Source organism: Melanostigma gelatinosum, assembly GCF_949748355.1.
Source record: "Melanostigma gelatinosum genome assembly, chromosome: 20".
Classification (NCBI taxonomy): domain Eukaryota; kingdom Metazoa; phylum Chordata; class Actinopteri; order Perciformes; family Zoarcidae; genus Melanostigma; species Melanostigma gelatinosum.
In genome coordinates, this window is record NC_136653.1 from 7,625,839 (window position 1) to 7,644,634 (window position 18,796).

Consider the following 18,796-nt stretch of genomic DNA (forward strand, 5'->3'; position numbering starts at 1 on the left):
TTTACTCAAGTAGTATTCTCATAGGTGACTTTTACTTTTACTGGAGTCATTTTCCAGTAAGGTATCTTTACTTTTACTCAAGTATGGCTTTTGGGTACTTTATACACCACTGCATTACACACTTTTTACATGGATCAATGGTAAACCTTTAGGTTTATGCAGGCTGTGATACTCTACTCCAGCTGGTAAAAGGGGATGGGTAAATAATTGATAACAACGTGCACACTCCATTGTAATACAGTTTCTGTGTGGAACTGTTCCATTTAACTTCTTGCAATGTGATGTGGCCTGCTTCCAGTAAACCTATTGTGTACTACTTAAGTCTAGAGTAATTTAGTTCAGGTGTGTTTACCTCCTCAACAAAATCCCTGAGATTGGCATCCTTCTACTCTCTGCCCCGCCTACATTCATCTACGTTTCCTCCCATTGGTTTTAAATCTAAAGAAGGCTTCTTAAACCGAGATCTGGTTGGCTCACAGCAATGTCAATCACTCTTCCCCCGGTCAGCCTATGCAAATCAACGAATAGATGCGGAACAGGGAGAAGGACAGCACAGCGGGCATCAATAGGTAGAGAGAGGCAGGGGGCGGACGAGTGTTACCCTTCATCATTTTAGCACATTTGTATACTGTTGCGGTCCATTTGTATTGTTTTTGCCGGTCGGACCGGGATACTCACGGAACCGCTGTGAAAATGGCGCAGCCACAAAGCAAGAAGATATTCTTTGAGAACCTGTCGGGAGCGGGGAAAGCCATCGCGGTGCTCACGAGCGGAGGGGATGCTCAAGGTAAACGGTTGAGTGACAAGTTTCAAATGACACAGATATGTATCATCGTGTCAGTGTGGACCCGTAGAGGGCGAAAATACACTCCTTCAACTGTGTGATGCTGCACTGTCAGCGAGGCGTTTCTGTAAAAAGCATTGTTTCATGTACAATGCAAAGTGAGGAAATAGTAACGACCAACGATGGTCCATTCACTCTGAAAGCCCGCCGGTTAGCATGCTAACACGACACATCCTGCTAACCCCATGGAGGCTAACGGCATCACCCTCTGCCGTGGATTTGGGGACATGTTTGTCGCTCGCAGCACCGCAGGCGGGCAGTTAAGAGAGCCGTCAAGGTCGAGCCGTGCCGTCTTTTCCTATTCACAGACCATTGCAATATAACTAACGAGTTAATGTCATAATTTTATTTACTCAAGCCAAATAAACTTGGATGAATCAGAACGCCATAAAGGTGCCGGTCACTGCATTGCGGGTGGTGCTGGTTTGAGATGTGACACGGGGGGGGGGGGGGGGTCGAAGCTTAAAATAACATTCTCAACATGTAACGTTAACGTTAGATTATGAGTGAGATGAGACTTGAATCTGTGGTTAGCTAGCAGCTACATTGAGGGTCAGCGGCGGAATGCCTGTATCCTGTGTATGTGATGAGCTGCATAGCCTTAATATCGGCTACGTCTCTCCCAACGGCGCATGCGCCCTGGAGGAAACCCTGGTCACGTGCTCACAGGCTCGCTCGTCATGTGTCTGCAACAGTGGTCACACATCTATCAGCACGATGTAGAGCACTGCATTTCTATAGTGATTCAGTGCTATTATTTAGGCCTTAAACTGTAGTGTATTAAACACAACATTGCTCTTAAAACTTGAGAAGCAATATAGCTTTTCAGTTCAAGTCGTGATAGGAATTTATTTGAAGGCATACATGTTATTACATAAGAGCTGCCTCTTATGCTTATGATTATGTAATGGATTAAACTTAATTAAACCCTTCAGAACACAGACTTTTAGATATCTAACGTAGTTAAACACCGAAGACATCGACATAAATCAATCATAAAGTGGGTTGTCTAAAATAAAAAAGAATAAATGTTGTTATTGTATTGATGTGACTGTTAAACTATGGAAAACCACCTGTTATGTTGGATAGTTGACCTACAACTACTTTGACTGCCTAGATATTGGAGTGCTTTTTCGCAGCAGACATTTTGATGTGTCATAGTAGGAAAAGCACAGGTGTCACTAATAATAATAACGATGGCTCTGTCCTGTTCAAGTGTCCCGGTAAGTCATGACCGCGAGCCAAGCGTGCACAGTACGAACCAAAGCAGCTAAATGGAATTCAGCCATAAATCATTTGTTATTTACACCTGTGATCTGCCTACTGTGACCTGTCTAAAGGTCCTTGAAGAAAAATACCTGCAGGGAGGTCAACCTGGAGATGTTGATTTAGCCCGCCCTTAACTTTATTCATTTTCGACAAAAACAGCAGTGCAGTTTTCTGCACTTTACAACAATCGCCAGCCAAGTTTGGTGCATTCTAGCTCTCCCTGGCTCTGGAGAAATGAGTCGATCTTGGGTGGGTGGCTTTATTGTTAGAATTCGCCCTTAGCACGAACACGTAACAAAAAAACGCATGGAGCTGGCCCCAGAGCAAAGCGAATGAGGCAGCGCCGTGCATGACAGGAACTGAATGTCAGTGTCAGAGGGCATTGTGTAGACTTGGCTTGGTCCTTTCACTCACTGCAAGAAGAAGTGTCAGTTATGCAGAACGGGAGGTCCCTTTGATGAAGACCTCTGAGCTCGACCAGAAACAGAAAAGATACCTTTCTTGCATAATCTTTACATTTCATCTCAGATCTCTCTCGCACTCTTTCCCTGTCTGCTTCCTGACTGTGATTAGACCAGGCGGTTCAGTTGAACATAGTTATGTAATGAGCCAGTAGGTCATGGGCTGTTGCACTGGACAGTGTGGTCCCTCTCTAATTGTTACGGGTGCTTTGTTGGTTCTGTGACGGTAGGAATGTAGGAGAAAATACATTTTTGAAGAGTTGTTACGCCCCAGTATAGTCACCATATACAGTTGACTGTCCTTTCACCTTCATTGCTGTCGTCTCCGCTGCCCCACTGGCCTTAAACCTTTGTGTTGCTTAGTAACAGCACTGCTTGGCAGGCGTTCAGATCTGCGGTTTTCACTGGTTTGTGCAGAAAAAGGGAACTCGGCCCTTCTGTTGTTTACACCTCCCGCAGTCAGCCAAGTTCCTGGTGGCCTGCTGTGGGTAAAGCATTACCCAGCATTCCCACTGTCAGTGTCTAAGCGAACCTGTCATTGACATTCAAGTCACAGAGCACCGCCTTATTGGTTTGCAGAGTTCACTTGGGCTAACCACAAATAACTGAGAGGCTGTGTAGGAGGAGCTGGGAAACAGTCTGACCAAAAATGGCAGTGTGCTGTGCTGTAGTGAGAGAGAAAGAAGTGTGACCCAAGATAACAGTATAAACAGCTTAGCTGCACCTAAATACGCTGACACACACGGTCTTTCACATTTAAGGGACATAAATGCTGAGAAGGGGAATTAAAGTTGTACTGCTGCAGTTCTTTGTGACGGAGATGAACTATAAATCCATGCAGCAACTGTTAAACAGCCGTGCAAATCAGGATTTTACAATGATTTGCTACAGTTGACATGTGTGTTTTTCCCTCCTTTAAGCTTAACTCTTGACTCTGCTCATCCCTGCAGTGTTGTACAAAGTTGTTTAATTTTTAGGATTCCTTTTTGATACTCTATCTTTTTTTTCCAGGGATGAATGCTGCTGTACGTGCCGTGGTTCGAATGGGGTTATATGTGGGAGCAAAAGTTTATTTCATTCATGAGGTGAGCCCATACTTTGTGATGATCATTGTGAAAGGCCCTTTCTGCCACTGCTCATAGTTCACTGTATGCTATAGAAGTGGGCCCGACGTAGAGAAATATAACTTCACCTACACACTTTAAATGTTCTCTTACATATCGTTTATGTACAACACATGAAGTACAATGTGTAATTATTCAACCTTTTAAAAACAGAGCAGAGGTATGACAAAATCTATATTTCTAGCAACTAATTTAAAGCAATATCTGAAGCAGTGACGAGTGTTTCAGATCAATGCATTTCATGACAGGATAAGCTTTGGTTGCACATTGACAATGCTAGCATCCTGGTCTCCATCTGTGGACTCAGGGACGTTTGTTTTCACACAGCAATGTCAGAGGAGCTTTGGCTAGGGCCCGTGCTCTGCTCGCTCATCCTGTCTGTGGTCCCCGCACATCCGTGTATGTCATGGACCCCCTCGCTCGGAGTGTTGTTACATAACTGACTTGAGACTTTAGCAGATGTGTGAAACTCCCCTCCCACTCAGGTACCACGGTACTCTGTGTGTGGTGACGGACACACTTTAAACCACATATATTCACTTTAGATTCCCAATTAATAAATTTGTACTTTTCTATGGTGCTGCATTAGCTATTAATATTTATTTAATTCTGAGTGATGATGACATAATGATGAGTCCACATCACTCCAGCTGTTAGTTGTTTGGATTATCTGTTTGGCCATCTCTTGTGTTTATTTCCTAAGAAGCCTCATCTTTTTTTTTTTTCTTATCAGGGTTATCAGGGTATGGTGGACGGTGGGGAGAACATAGAGGAAGCCTCATGGGAAAGTGTCTCCAGCATGCTACAAGTGGTGAGTAATTATCACAAGCAGCATCGAATACAATTACTGTACGGGCTCCAGAAGCAGCTCTCTCATATGTGGACTTCTGTTTGACGGCGAAGTAAGTATTTGCTCACAGAGAGCAGGGCATTCAAGAGGAAATTGCAAGTCATGTAGCTGCAAGATAAGGTTGTTTTATGGTCATCCCCGAACATCCCAGCAGCCGGTGTGTGTGTGTGTTGCACCGAGCACCATAACGCAGCAAGTACACGGATCAAAGAGTATCAGAGCTGAAGAGATGCCCCCACTTCTCGTCATCAGGGTGGGACCGTTATCGGCAGCGCCCGCTGTAAGGAGTTCCGCAGCCACGAGGGACGCCTGAAGGCCGCCCACAACCTGGTGCAGCAAGGCATCACCAACCTGTGCGTGATCGGTGGAGATGGCAGTCTGACGGGGGCCAACCTCTTCCGGGAGGAATGGAACGGGCTGCTGACGGAGTTGGTGGAGCAAGGTACCGAGGAAAGACCAACCCCCTCTTTGCTTTGCCCTCATACCGTCACTCCGGGTTTTTTATCCATTATTATTCTGGCTGTTGTGAAAAAAGCTTTCTATATGAAACCCCGCCTCTTCATTTTGTGTGATTTGCACACAATGCTCCATCTCATGCCATCTTCTAAGAAGTTCCAACTGTTTATACACCTACGGTCGGTCTCTGCTGTAAGTCGAAATATGTGCGGTCTTTCTTCAAGCTAGCAGATGCTCATCATTAACATTTGTTAAGATGCTCTCACTTTTACTTAAAGTGGACTTAAATAACTAGGTTTTCCCCTGAGCTCAGCAGTTCCCATTGCGCCGTTATATTTTGACAACAAGCTGTGAGCTTAACCTGAACGACGGTAGAAACACACCACCGGTTCCACCCTAACGTTCTGATCCTCTCAGGCTCGATCGAGGCCGATGCCGTCCAGAAGTATTCGGCCCTGCACATCGTGGGGATGGTCGGCTCCATTGACAACGACTTCTGTGGGACCGACATGACAATCGGCACCGACTCCGCTCTGCACAGGATCATCGAAGTGGTGGACGCAATTATGACAACTGCACAGAGGTGAGGGGGAGATAGAGCAACTACATCTGTTCATTTATTCATATCTGTTGTATGTAGTGATTGGTGGTACAAAATAATCTGGCAAGTAAAAGTTTGAGCCGATTTAAAGTCCTAAATATTGTAACTACTGCGAGCATCCTATTGCCCGAGCTTTAATATGTATGTTGAACTACTTGACATACATTCAAATGCACTGCTAAGTCTTTTTTTCTGCTCTGATCTTTCAGTCACCAGAGAACATTTGTGTTGGAGGTCATGGGCAGACATTGTGGGTAAGAAAGCGTTTGATAAACAAAAACATAGTACCTGAGGCGGAGGCGTTATCTCCTCTGCTTATATTCACAGCGGTCTGTCTCTGTGTGTTTCCCTCTAGCTACCTGGCCTTGGTGAGCGCCCTGGCTTGTGGAGCAGACTGGGTTTTGATACCTGAGATGCCTCCAGAGGACGGCTGGGAGGACACGATGTGTGAAAAACTGTCCGCGGTAACACGATCTTATTTGTTCCCCAACCTTTATCTACCGGTGTTGATTGCTATATAATGCTCCCTTGTTATCTTGTTTTCCATGACGATGCTGATATTAATCTGCACAATTTGTCTTTTTTTTATCAGAGAAGACTGATGTGAAGCAAAGTGTTTGGTGCCAGTCGTCTGGTGTCTCACTGTGTTTATTTCTGCTTTGGAAACCATTGTTCTATGATTCAGACCCGCTCCAGGGGCACAAGGCTGAACATTATCATAGTTGCAGAGGGAGCCATTGACAGGCATGGGAAGCCAATAACGTCTGGTATAGTCAAGGATGTGAGTACCTGAGTGCAAAGAAAGGGGAAACCAGAAGCACGGAGACCCGACTGATAGACATCCACAAATAGCCGAAATGCTCTTTATTATGGTTTGCTTGCAGTTTGCCTGCCATGATCATTGGCATCAGAATATCTAACTGCTCCTCGTGTGAGTGGGGGAAGAAAAAACACATCCATCTTGCTCCTAATGAGAGAATCATGATGCTGCGTGCTAAGTCCACAATAACGCAGTGATGGCCAGCAGCAACCGTGGCAGGATATTGCCGATTACAAAGTGCAAACGCAAGCTGCCACGGCAATCTTTCATCTGGGAATAATATCTCTTGCCCCCCCCGGCTGTCACCGTCGTCCGGCCCCCGTGCTTCTGAAAGCCCATGTCGCAGCCACAGTCTCAGTTTTTCTGTCATGTTGTTTCTCCACCACCCCCTCCCTGTAGAACCGAGCAGGGATGAAAAGGCTGAATATCATAATTGTAGCCGAAGGGGCAATTGATCGTAGCAACAGGCCCATTACCACTGACAATATCAAGGATGTAAGTACAGAGCTGTGTGTAAAAAAACAAACACAAAAGTGTGGCAACTGCCCGCTTGGACTGCCTCCTGTGTGACCTCTACTACTGTACTGCTGCCCTGGTGTGGCTTTGACTCTGTCGCTGTGTTTCTGGAGTGCTCTGTCAGACACACCTGCTAGTTTGGTAAGATGGCTGTCACCATACTACTACTACTGCTGCGGATAGCCTCACTAAACCTCACACATTTGGGAAGTCAATATGTCTTTTTTCATTAGATATGTTTTGTACTGTAGATTAGCTCGCACTAACCGTTCTTTGTTTGAAGGCGAACATTTTCGAGCATTTTTTGTTTTCTTGTACAGCACCTGACTGTCCCCATTCTATTGAGCACCCTCCCGCATTTGGGATCTTCTGTTGTGCTCGGTATAAGCTAAGAGCTCCCACGCAAACATGACTGAAAAATTTGAATGGCTTGCTTGTGCTTTGCTGTTTCCCCTTCTCTTCAGCTTTTCTACCGTGTTTGTGTTTCAGTGTGTGACGTGCCTGTTCCTGTAATTATGAATGTTTCACAGCGTAGTCCTATTCTAGACAGCATTTCACATTTCGCCGTATTACTAATATGCATGAGATACATTTGTATCACTTCACATGAGCCTTGTTACTATTTACAGTAGTATTTCTTGTTCGAGTAATACTCAAGTATTTTGCCACAGTATTTGCTAAAACCTGCACACTGTATACTCTAGCTCGTCGTCAAATGCTTGGGCTTCGACACGCGAGTGACCATCCTGGGGCATGTGCAGAGAGGAGGGACCCCCTCTGCTTTTGACCGCATCCTGGTAGGTCTACCACTTTATGATCATCCAGTCATCATTTTAGTCATTTTTCATGTGCTGGTTGTAGCTTCTGACATATCAGGACTTGATGCTTTGCAAACTGAATATTATGAAGTTGTTATTATTTATAATATTTGGACTATTGGTGGAATAAAACATGCTTTCTAAATAGATCACCGTATGCTTTGGGAAGTTTTAACAGGAATATGTCATCTTCTGATATTTTATCGACTAATCATTAGTTTATTATACCAAGATTATAGAACCATACTATTTGTCAGATGGGATTAATCTGCCTTTATTTCATGACAATTTACATGGTAGCCCTTTTACAAGTTGTACTATTTTCTAATATAAGTTCTCTATGTATGTGTCAACACTTTTACCCTATTGTACATGTTTGCTGTTTGCTCTAGTTGCGGTGTTTTGGTAGGAACAGTCCAGCTGCCAAGAGCAGTTCCTGTTTAATCCTGTGTGCGTCTGAGGAGACATAGCCCCAGGTTTTAGGTTAAGCACATTATCAGATTTATGGCTCAGCACATGTAGCACTGCATCACAAACAGCGAGGGACCAGTCTCGTCATGTTTACCACAAACCGGGTAAAAAAGTGAGGCAGAGGAAAAGTTATGATGGAGAATTTTGTGTCCAGTGTGAAAAAAAAAAAAGAAATCACTGGATTTAGGGAAGACGGTGTCTGTAAATAAACCATGATGTGTTTACAGGAAAAACAGATTAGGTGTGATGATACCTGTGTGTGTGTGTGTGTGTTTGCTCCCACAGGCCAGTCGGATGGGTGTGGAGGCCGTCCTTGCACTTCTGGAGACCACAGCTAACACGCCAGCCTGTGTGGTCTCTCTGTGTGGGAACCAGTCGGTGCGCCTGCCTCTGATGGAGTGTGTACAGATGGTAGGCACCGAAACCGGGCTGGAAACATATCACACGTTCAATACACACACACTCACACACTCGAGCACGTATTTACAAAAGTACGGAAGCTGAAGAGAGAGGGGAAGCTGCAAAGCAAACACAAACACTGGGAAATGACTCGGCCCGGACTCAGAGAGGCCGAGTCAAGGGGGACAGGTTGGAGGAGCATGAAGTAATGATGCCAGCCCATTGGGCCTGAAGTGGCACGAATGTTCACAAGAGAGTTTTATTGTTTGAGAGGCAGTTGTGTCGGGTTCATGATTATCTGAAGCATTTGGCAGCGTTGGCGATGACTGCCCCGCTGGGTGGTGATGTAATAGCAATGCACAAAGAGGCTTTGATGCTGTGCTCGCACACCATGTTCAGGTTCAAACAGAACTAAAGGGAAGGCTTTTCTATTGTTTTCAGATTTTGTGAAGTAGTTCAAGAAATGTGGGTCAATATACGTTTACATATGTTATGTGTTTTGAGCTGGAACAGATGATGACAGTTTTTCTTGTGTTCTGTCTCTTTAAGATAGAAATGAATGCCTACAGATATTTAATCTCAGCTGATTTAAATTACACAAAGGGCCTCTGCTTTTGTACACGGAGTACTCTGTATGAAATAGTACTGACTTCAGACAGTGAAAGTACTCCTCTCTTCCCTCAGACTCAAGAGGTCCAGAGGGCCATGGATGGGAAGCGGTTTGAGGAGGCCGTTAAGCTCCGGGGCAGGTATGACTGACGGCCCGCTGGCACCACTCTGATACACCAAAGCCACCACTTCACTCAAGATCACGACATTAGTTTGATGTTGCTTACTGTAGACAGGTGTAGTACGGAGAACATAAAGTGGGTCATGGTGCTACTTAGCAGACTTACAGTCTGTTGTTTATACACAGGGATACAGTCAACCCTCGTTAGAAATAGCGATGCAGAAATTTCAACCCTCAGTATTTCAGCCTGTTTTGTGCATGCTCGTGTAGGTGGTGCTGAAAATGTCTCACGCTGCTGTTTTAACAATATTGTTGCACATGTTTTACTGCAGGAGTTTTGAAAACAACCTGAAGACGTACAAACTGCTGGCTCATCGTAAACCAGAATCCGAACTGCCAGTTGTAAGTCACCTCCCGAAATCTCGACGGTGTCAGTCTTGTCAGCTCTGTTTTCCGAACACAAGTCAGACAATATATACGGTACACACACACACTGACACACACTGAGAAGGAGTTGCTTTATAATTCATTTTTTCACATGTACAGTAGCAGTCCCAAACCATGCCTGTAGTGCAGGTTGTTTTAAGAGAGTTGAATCGGCCTCCCCAAGCCACTGAGATGTTTCATTTTGTATAACTGTCCTACAAATAATGACTCGGCTACTGCTGTCATGATGCGCTGTGCTGCTGCTATTCCTAGAGGTGTCCTTGGCAAAAAACCCATCTCATGCAATGATTATTCCTGTTTGGCCAAACAATGTGAGCATTTCTCTGACAACAGGTGCATCTAATAATGCTAGACATGCTGCTATCCACCAGATATGGCAATAAAGGCGACCAGCTAATAATATCAACCAGTTTTAACCTTCTTCTAGCTGTGTAGCCGATAGTTACTGTACCATGCTTCACATGAGGCCCAGGTGACTCAGTGCTGGTCTGTCGTGCATTGTTATCAAATGACACCTGGCTCTCCCGCTAAGGGATGGCTAGTTCAGCCCTGCCAGGGGGGAGGACAGCTCAAACCGAAGATCAGTGAAGTGGAGCTGTGGAGCTCGCCTCAGGGCCCCCCCCCCCCCCCTGACCACTGTAGGCACAGCGTGGCGCCGGGACCAGGGCCGGAAACCTCTTATTGATTCACTCTGCAGAGCTTGATCAACTGTCCTCCAACAACAACAACTCTCTCTCTTTGTTTTTCGCGTGTGTTTTCTTTCCCTCAGAGCAACTTCAACGTGGCGGTGCTGAACGTCGGCGCCCCTTCAGCGGGCATGAATGCCGCCGTGCGCTCGGCCGTCAGGGTGGGCATCTCTGAGGGGCACAAGATGTTTGCCGTCAGCGATGGGTTTGAGGGGTTCTCCAAAGGACAGGTGGGTACTACATCACTGACACACTGGTGCGTGTGCTGTGCTGCTGCCTGCGTACACCACTTTGCAGTCTCACTCCTTCTGATTAAAAATCCCGCAGGGAAGTCATCACATGAAGGAGATTTAATGTTATGATCAAATATTGTGTGTACTACTCATATTTTAATCAACAACTCGAAGAGCATTGGCGGAGAAAGTACACAATCACTGTTCGCTCCCTGACTGAATAATAATCAGGGAGAGCCAGCGGGGAATAATCTGTCCAGATTATTGTAAACCTATTTCCCACACCTCCTCTGGCCTGCTCAGTCAGAATCAATGCAATACCACAATATATCGATAGAGGGCAACCGACTACACAGACTGTAAAACACCTTTTAGTCAGTGGGATGATTCTCACCTGATCTAACTATAGAGGAAGTCGTAACTTTTGAATGAGAGGTAAAGACAGTAGATATGAGTCTTTAAGTGGAGCCAGGCTGTACTGTAATTTGAGACGCTGCTTTTATCCTCCGTGACCGGTAGAACTGGTTTCCCACTCCTCTCCCTTATCCTCCGCTGACCTTTTCCCGCTTAAAAGAAAAACATGAATCCTCCTTTAAAGAACAGCGTTCAGCAAACGACCTGATCATTTATCTTCATTGAAATGTCCCCAATATCCCGCTTAGTTAAACATCCTGTGTGTGCCCTGGCCAGCTGAAATCAGGCTGCGCCGACTGACCCTAAGAAGATTAGACCAGCGGGAGTAATGGGTTTCTATACCTCAGCGCTCTGGGACTCTCTGCAACACACCTCTGTGTTTTCCCCGCTCCAGATCCTCTGTTGTATATGAGAGAGTGTAGCCAGGAGGAATGAACTCTCCTTCTAACAGGCCTCTGCACCGAGACCCCAGAACGACACATGATACAGGATAATACAGGAGGTTCTAGGTGTATTACGGTGTGTGGTAAACGGACCAACAACAATATGAAATAATCTTAGGCATAGATTGGAAATGCTGAAGGAAGGAAGGAAGTATTTCAAATGGGATGGCGTAAGATTCCCCTTGTTGGCTTGTCCCCTCAGATTAAGGAGGTTAAATGGGCTGATGTCGGAGGATGGACGGGACAAGGTGGCTCTCTGTTGGGAACCAAAAGGTAAAGGGCCACATTCACAGCTATGTATATCCTGGAACTGTTGAAATGTTTTTTACATGCACAGAAACTGTTCCTACCTCATAAAGAAACAAGGTTTGTTCTTTCCTTCCCTCCAGAACACTTCCTGCAAAGCACGTTGATAAAATTGCCGAGCAGATGCGAGAGCACAACATTAACGCTCTGCTAATTGTTGGTGGATTTGAGGTACGTCTAAAACTTTCTTTCCTTGTCCCTGAAGTTTGCTAACGAGGCTACATTCTCATTTATACCTCTTAACTTTTTGAAAATGCAAGTTAGCAGCGCTAATGCTATCTTTCATAATCAGCAACATTACGAGCATGCTCACCCACTTAAAGATGACAAAGTAACCGCTGAAGCGTTGCTGATGATATCGTCAGATGTCCATGTGTACAGTATATATGACAGTGAACACTGATGTTGATCCTCTCCATCAGTCTTCTCCCTTTTTATGTCGGCGCATCACCATCTGGCTCCTTGCATAGTGGTGTGCATAATCCTGCTTCTTTGAATTGTAGCATACAGCTGGTTCACTGATGTAACTGGTATATAAATAACATGATGATTTGGTTTTAATTGGAAACACAGAGCACCTGCTTTTTTTTTTTCTCCAGCCATTTCACACACTCCCGTTTAGATGCTCACCAGCTTTATTTTCCTGTGATATATGCAAGTAAATGAGTTTCATGTGTAGGAATGGATGTGTGTGTGTGTGTGTGTGTGTGTGTGAGAGAGAGAGAGAGAGAGAGAGAGAGAGAGAGATGATGTTAGAGTGGTACCTGTCTGTTTCGCTGCTGTCCGTTGTGATAGACTTGGCTCCTCCCCTTGGCACCACCCACTTTTGTCTCCCCCCCCCCTCCCTTGTGGCAAGTTAGCACCTCTCATCCAGACCACCCTGCAAACGCCCCCCCCTTCCGCAAACACTAAAGCCCTTGGCTCTGCCCTGCAGGCCTTCCTGTCACTGCTGGAATTGTTAACGGCGCGCGGGAAATATGACGAGTTCTGCGTGCCCATGGTCATGGTCCCGGCCACCGTCTCCAACAATGTGCCGGGCTCAGACCTCAGCATCGGCGCTGACACGGCTCTGAACGCCATCACCGCTGTAAGTGATGGGGCTGGCGACCAGAATGTCAAACTTGCTTTACGCTCACGGGGAGAAAAGGGAGAAAAGGGAGAAGTCGCTCACTCTAGTGGTTTTACCGGCCTGTCAGGGAAGTATTTGTGAACATCTGTCAACCCAAACAAAACAACAACAAAACACCACAGGCAGACGAGACAAATTGAGTCGCGTCTGTGCTGCGAGGCATGACTGGTAAAGGTAAAACCCCCCCTTTCCCTATCAGGTGAGTAAGTGAGTGGCAACATGGAGGCATGCTGTGGGGTGCCCGTGTGTCGTGACCGGCCGCCATGTTTGCTCTGCCTGCTCGTCTGCGTGTTTATGTCCCATCCCCAGGATGACTGGTTAACAGCATGCAGGTTTGATGTTGTCTACTTAGCTCACGTACAGCTGCAGAGCACAAACTAGCACCTCGTAGTACAGAGCGCGCATCTGCTTGAAATGATAACGAAGCTGCCACACTAACTTTGTTCCGTACCAATGCGACATTAAAGAATGTTCTTGCTGTTTTGTTTAAAGCATCCTCAAATTGACATAAACATGACTTAAGCGCATATGTAGAGAGAATAACATCTCAGTGCCTGGAACCTTGCCACCATCTCCTTCATCCTCCTGTGTATGCAGACTCGACCGGTGTTTGTCTTGCCTGCGCAAAACCTTCTGAGCTGCCGGGACTCACAAACACACAGACCTCCGTCCCATCTTCCCCGGTCTTTCTTCCCTCTGCTCTATCTGCTCCACCACCTCCCTTTGACGATGCCCTTTCATTCTCTTCATGTTCCCATTTCCCCTTTCTTCTCCGTTCACACTTCCGTCCTCCCGTCCTCTCCGCCAAAGGGAAGCCATTGCCGCTATCACACGGAAAGAGCCGGAAATGGCAGGAGAGCGCTCTCGCAAACCGAGAGAGAGAGATTCCCCTCTCCCTCTCTCTCTCTCTCGCGCTCTCTCTCTCACGGTGGCCCGTCGTTCAAGCGGCTCTGAACACGTTTTCACATGCTGCCGCTTCAGGCCTTTGAGAGTCTGCTGCAGCTGTACGAGGCTCGCACTACCCACGAGGACTTTTGCATCCCGATGTGTATGCTGCCCGCCACCATAAGTAACAATGTGCCGGGCACAGACCTAAGTATCGGGGCAGACACGGCCCTCAATGCCATCGTGGAGGTAAGGCAGTCCAAACCGCCGCCGGCACAACTTTGACCACTTTGTTCCCCATGCCAATGATGAAAATAACACATGACATCATGCATCCACTGCTTAGATTCAACAAAACTGTCAGCCAACAGCAGTAAAGTGTTGCACGGGTATTGACCGCAGCTCTATAGATTGCTGTAGTCATTAACATGATGTAGTCATTGTTTTTTATCCCAACTCAAAGGTAACCCTGACTGTCGTTCTAACATCACACGTAAAGGATTAACTTGAACACAAACACTTCCACTCCATGTTAAAGGGGCACTCCACCGATTCTACACATCAAGTTGAGTTGTACTCCTCATGAGGACTTTAAGTCAGCCTGTGAGTTGCTTCTAACAGAAAGACTGCATTACCACCTGCAGGTGTGAGTTTCTAGAGATGTGGGCATTTAGAAGGCAAGTTGCATTATGGGAAATGTAGGATCCAGTTTTTTTTGGAGCTTGATCCACACTAGAGACTAGAAATCAGAATACCTCGGCCTCTGTTGCCTCGATTTAAACCATTCTTTCATTAAATCGGTCTCCTGTGAGGCCTCCACCTTGATGGACATGCAATACTAAATCACTGGGAAGCCCCTTTACCATTGTTGTAAGTGTGTCACAGTCACCTGATATCAATGATTAGCAGCATTAGACTAAGATGTTTTTCCCCTCTAAATATAATTCTAACCATGTGCTTGACATTTGAACTGTAAATAAGACGTGAAGTTTAGCGTCTGATTTGCTCTCATCCTGACGCAGGACTCCAGTCTAACTGGTGAAAGCCACATTTCAGCCTGAATCTGCCCGAATTGTTTAAATGTAGCAAGTTGACTCTTGTGCAGATTGAGAAATGAGCATGGCGGCGTTTATCTCCAGCATGTGGAATGTATTACTTGACCTGTAATCATGGCACTCCTGACCGTGAGTTTTAGACTCTTTGTTCTGCTAAACATGAAATATAACCAGAGTTGTCTCACATATCCCGTTTCATAACGCTGAGCTCGTAACAATCGCCTGACGTGCACTGACTTGGTGAGCTTGTGTGTCAGACTTGCGACCGCATCAAGCAGTCGGCCAGCGGGACCAAGAGGCGCGTGTTCATCATCGAGACCATGGGAGGCTACTGCGGCTACCTGGCCAGCGTGGGAGGCCTGGCCGCCGGAGCCGACGCTGCCTACATATACGAGGAGCCCTTTGACATCAGAGACCTGCAGGTAACTCGGCCTCCGCTGTTTGAGTCTCCTCTTTGATTCCACAACTCACTTCGTCCACAAGAGGGCATTCGGACGGCCTCTGCGGTACAATGCCGTCTGCTGCTCGCTCACAATTCCCCGTGTGTACCCACAGGCCAACGTTGAGCATTTGACTGAGAAAATGAAGACCAGCATTCAAAGAGGACTGGTCCTCAGGTAACAACCATGTTAATGATGCTGCGTGTGTTTCTTTGCGCATGTGGACTCAGACGTCTAACTGTTTGCTTTCACTGCATGTGTGTGTGTGTGCGTAGGAATGAGAACTGTAATGAGAACTACACCACGGACTTCATCTACCAGCTGTACTCTGAAGAAGGGAGGGGGGTGTTCGACTCCAGGAAGAATGTGCTGGGACACATGCAGCAGGTAGGTTCCCCTTTCACACCCACTAAAGTGTCAAGTAACAGTTCATCCAGGCCGAGGAAGACTTAATAAACCATTTTTTATATTTGTATCATGAATATGCATGTCCCCATTTCACATGGGCGGGCTTTGTTGTGTTTTGGCTTTGCGTGTCTTGAGATTAGCGCGGATAAACCAGGATCAAACAAAACTTCCATGGTCCCAAGGGGGGAAGTGGGTTGTGCCTGCAGCAAGTAAAGGGATACAGAAAAAAGTATATTTTAAACATGGCACAACTAACAATGTTTCATATGTAAAAAACAAAGAAGTTTGGTGGCTCTGGGTTTGAATCTGGTCTTAGAATTGTGATGCATATTCATCTTTTCATCATTTCCTTTTTCGTCACTGTAAATGTGCAGTCTTTAAAACATGACAAGAAAAAGAAAGAAGTATTATCCTCAAAACAAATGCAACAAAGTGAAACTGAAGTTGATTCTTTGGAAAGGGAGGAGCGCCGTCTCCGTTCGACCGTAACTTTGGGACCAAGATCTCCGCCAAGGCGATGCAGTGGGTCACCAAAAAGCTGGTGGAGACATTCAGACAGGGTAAGGTTGATGTTCCACCTCAGAGTTAGTGAAAGGACCCGTGGTAGTCGATCCTCCCTCCCTACAGAGGCGTGACCGTTGTGAAGCGGACCTTTACCCACATCCGTCATGGAGTCACTGTCTGATGTTCTGACGTATTTTGGGGAAATTATTTATTGATCCTTTGAATCCATCAGCATAACTACTTGATGAGAAATTGATTTGAATGTACTTGCAGATGGAAAACAACTGAGCGAGATGTGTGATACTTCTGAGCAATAGTTTGTCTTAAAAGCACACTGAACGTGTACAAAGGCAACAATTAAAGTTAAAACTCCTTTGTTTTTTTATGTCTATTTCCCATACACATGGATGACATAAGATGAAGGTAAATCTTTATTTTTCCGCTGGCTCCATGACCATCTCCTTTATATTTAGCTCCATGTCCCTGTCTTGTCTTTCCCATTAGTCTTATAGATCCACTCAGGCAGTCTAGGCACTTGTGCGGTACAGCTGTGACCGGTCTACACTATTCCCAGTTCACAAGTCGTCTGAATTTATCAGACTGGAAACTAACGGACACTTGTTTCCTGCTTTGCCTCGCATCTTTCCCGTTCACCTGTGACGCTTTATGTCGCCTCAGTTGCTTTCTGTGTTTAGACTTTCATCCCGTAGATCCACGCAGAACTGTTGTGCTAATAGCTAGAAGACAAGCCACCACCGCTCTACACTCACTGCCAAACATCTGATCCATGCTGCTGTCCGTTTGCAACCCTCTAAAGTACGTTTCCCGTGTTTCCACCTCTTCACTGCTGCGGTCTTTCCCCGCAGGCCGAGTGTTCGCTAACACCGAGGACACCTGCTGCCTGCTGGGGATGCGGCGCAGGGCTCTGGTCTTCCAGCCCGTTGTGCAACTCAAGGGAGAGACCGACTTTGTGTACGTATGGAGCCACGTGGACTTAAAGGCACACTGCACCAATTCTTTCTTCTTTTTTCTAGTTGTGGTACATGTTAATGCTAGCTCACCCAACCTGCCGTGGTGCCAAAGCTAAATGCTGAAACCGGTATTTTTATCACGCTGGTCCTGATGGGAATTTGATCTTTTTCTCTTCCTCATTCATTGGAATATATTAGATTTGTGCCACATGGGATCAGAAGTGACGGTTAGAATTAGAACATTTCTGTTATAGTGAGAAAAAAGAAAAGCCTCAACCACAGTGCTGAGATCTGCCTGTCTGTGCGCAGTCACAGGATCCCCAAGGAGCAGTGGTGGTTGAAGCTGCGTCCTCTGATGAAGATCCTGGCTAAGTACAAGACGAGCTACGACGTGTCGGACTCCGGACAGCTGGAGCACGTCGTGCGCAACCGGCCCAAAGAGTCGGACGCTTCGGTCACCATGTGAGGGCCAGCGGACCACGGTGGCCCCCCAAAGTCCAGTCTGTGTGCAGGACCGGAAGATCCGCGAGGCGTCGGTGTGCGTGTGTCGTAAAAAAAAAAAACAGCTTCAGTAACGACGTCAACAGCCGTCTCTGTTTGACCACATGCCGTGTTCATTTCCTGTCTGTCATCACTATCATGAACCGTAACCTAGCCTCTGCAGTGCTCCTAATATCAAACACACACACACACACACACACGTGCACGCTCTCGTACACAGCTGTCCCGCTATGCATCTTGTGTGTACTTGTGGCCCTGGATGTTTAGTGTCACCGCTGCTTTAAAAAAATGCACTTTCTCTGTCTCCGGTTGCATAGGCAGGCTCTGAGCCCAGAGCTGCACCAGGACAGAATAGACCCTGTATGTAACTGCTGTAAAAACATGTGTGTGTGCCTAGACCCAGTGTGCGGTTCAGCATATTTATGTGAGACTGATGCAATACAGCTCTACTGCTGCAAGTCAAGAGGACTGCGTGCTGTGCTTTACACTGAAACTAATATTTATCTTTTTAACGTTGTATGTTATTATGCTCGTCAACATGGATATCTTATTAACTGTAGGCAGTGCTGTACTGGGTAGCTGTCTGTCATGTTGCACCAACAAGTTAGATGTGTAAGAGACTAATGTTTCCCATGGAATAAAAATCTCTCTTGAGAAGTGTAACCTATTGAGCAGTGTCACTGTATGTATTTATTTATCCACTGAACATCCAGAGTTCGGCTTTTATGGAGCTTTCAAGTTGGTAAATTCATTGTATTCCACCCTAGCAGTATCATTCTTTATGGCGTTGTTCCAGCTCTTCACTAAAGCTGTATAATGATAATAATAATAATAATAGTAAGTTCATTTATCCAGCACCAAGAGCAACACTAAACAGACCTGAATATAGACGTCAAGCTAAAAACACAGACGACACTGAAAAAAACTGAACTAAAGCAAGTCGAAACAAATGAGTCTTGATACTGCTTTCTAAAAGTGTCCACAGATCTGAAGTCCAGAGAGAGAGAGTTCTAAA

At 45.9% G+C, this 18,796-nt stretch overlaps 1 protein-coding gene across 7 annotated transcripts; it reads left to right on the forward strand.

Moving 5' to 3' along the window:
* Positions 1-559: 559 nt before the first annotated feature.
* Positions 560-18,433, forward strand: pfkpa (phosphofructokinase, platelet a). Of its 7 annotated transcripts, XM_079291950.1 has the most exons (23): positions 560-787; positions 3,586-3,659; positions 4,432-4,509; positions 4,801-4,990; positions 5,422-5,587; positions 5,815-5,859; positions 5,961-6,069; positions 6,825-6,920; positions 7,646-7,738; positions 8,516-8,641; positions 9,314-9,378; positions 9,692-9,761; positions 10,576-10,722; positions 11,785-11,855; positions 11,972-12,059; positions 12,823-12,975; positions 13,999-14,151; positions 15,215-15,379; positions 15,513-15,574; positions 15,673-15,784; positions 16,266-16,365; positions 17,176-17,281; positions 17,590-18,432. In XM_079291950.1, the coding sequence occupies exons 1-23, from the start codon at positions 694-696 to the stop codon at positions 17,744-17,746; spliced, it is 2,520 nt and encodes an 839-aa protein (XP_079148076.1). In that variant the 5' UTR covers positions 560-693; the 3' UTR covers positions 17,747-18,432. The 7 variants fall into 7 exon arrangements, with proteins under 7 accessions (XP_079148076.1, XP_079148071.1, XP_079148072.1 ...); XM_079291945.1 differs by lacking the exons at positions 6,825-6,920; positions 13,999-14,151 and adding an exon at positions 6,291-6,386 and having other exon boundaries at positions 17,590-18,433; XM_079291946.1 differs by lacking the exon at positions 13,999-14,151 and having other exon boundaries at positions 17,590-18,433.
* The last annotated feature ends 363 nt before the right edge of the window (positions 18,434-18,796 follow it).

What these genes read in the sequence shown, in the direction of transcription:
- pfkpa (XM_079291950.1), top strand. Translation starts at nt 694, where the DNA reads ATGGCGCAGCCACAAAGCAAGAAGATATTCTTTGAGAACCTGTCGGGA. An exon ending in TCTCTGTTGGGAACCAAAAG is followed by an intron (nt 11,856 to 11,971) that starts GTAAAGGGCCAC and finishes CCTTCCCTCCAG; the next exon opens with AACACTTCCTGCAAAGCACG. An exon ending in CAAAGAGGACTGGTCCTCAG is followed by an intron (nt 15,575 to 15,672) that starts GTAACAACCATG and finishes GTGTGTGCGTAG; the next exon opens with GAATGAGAACTGTAATGAGA.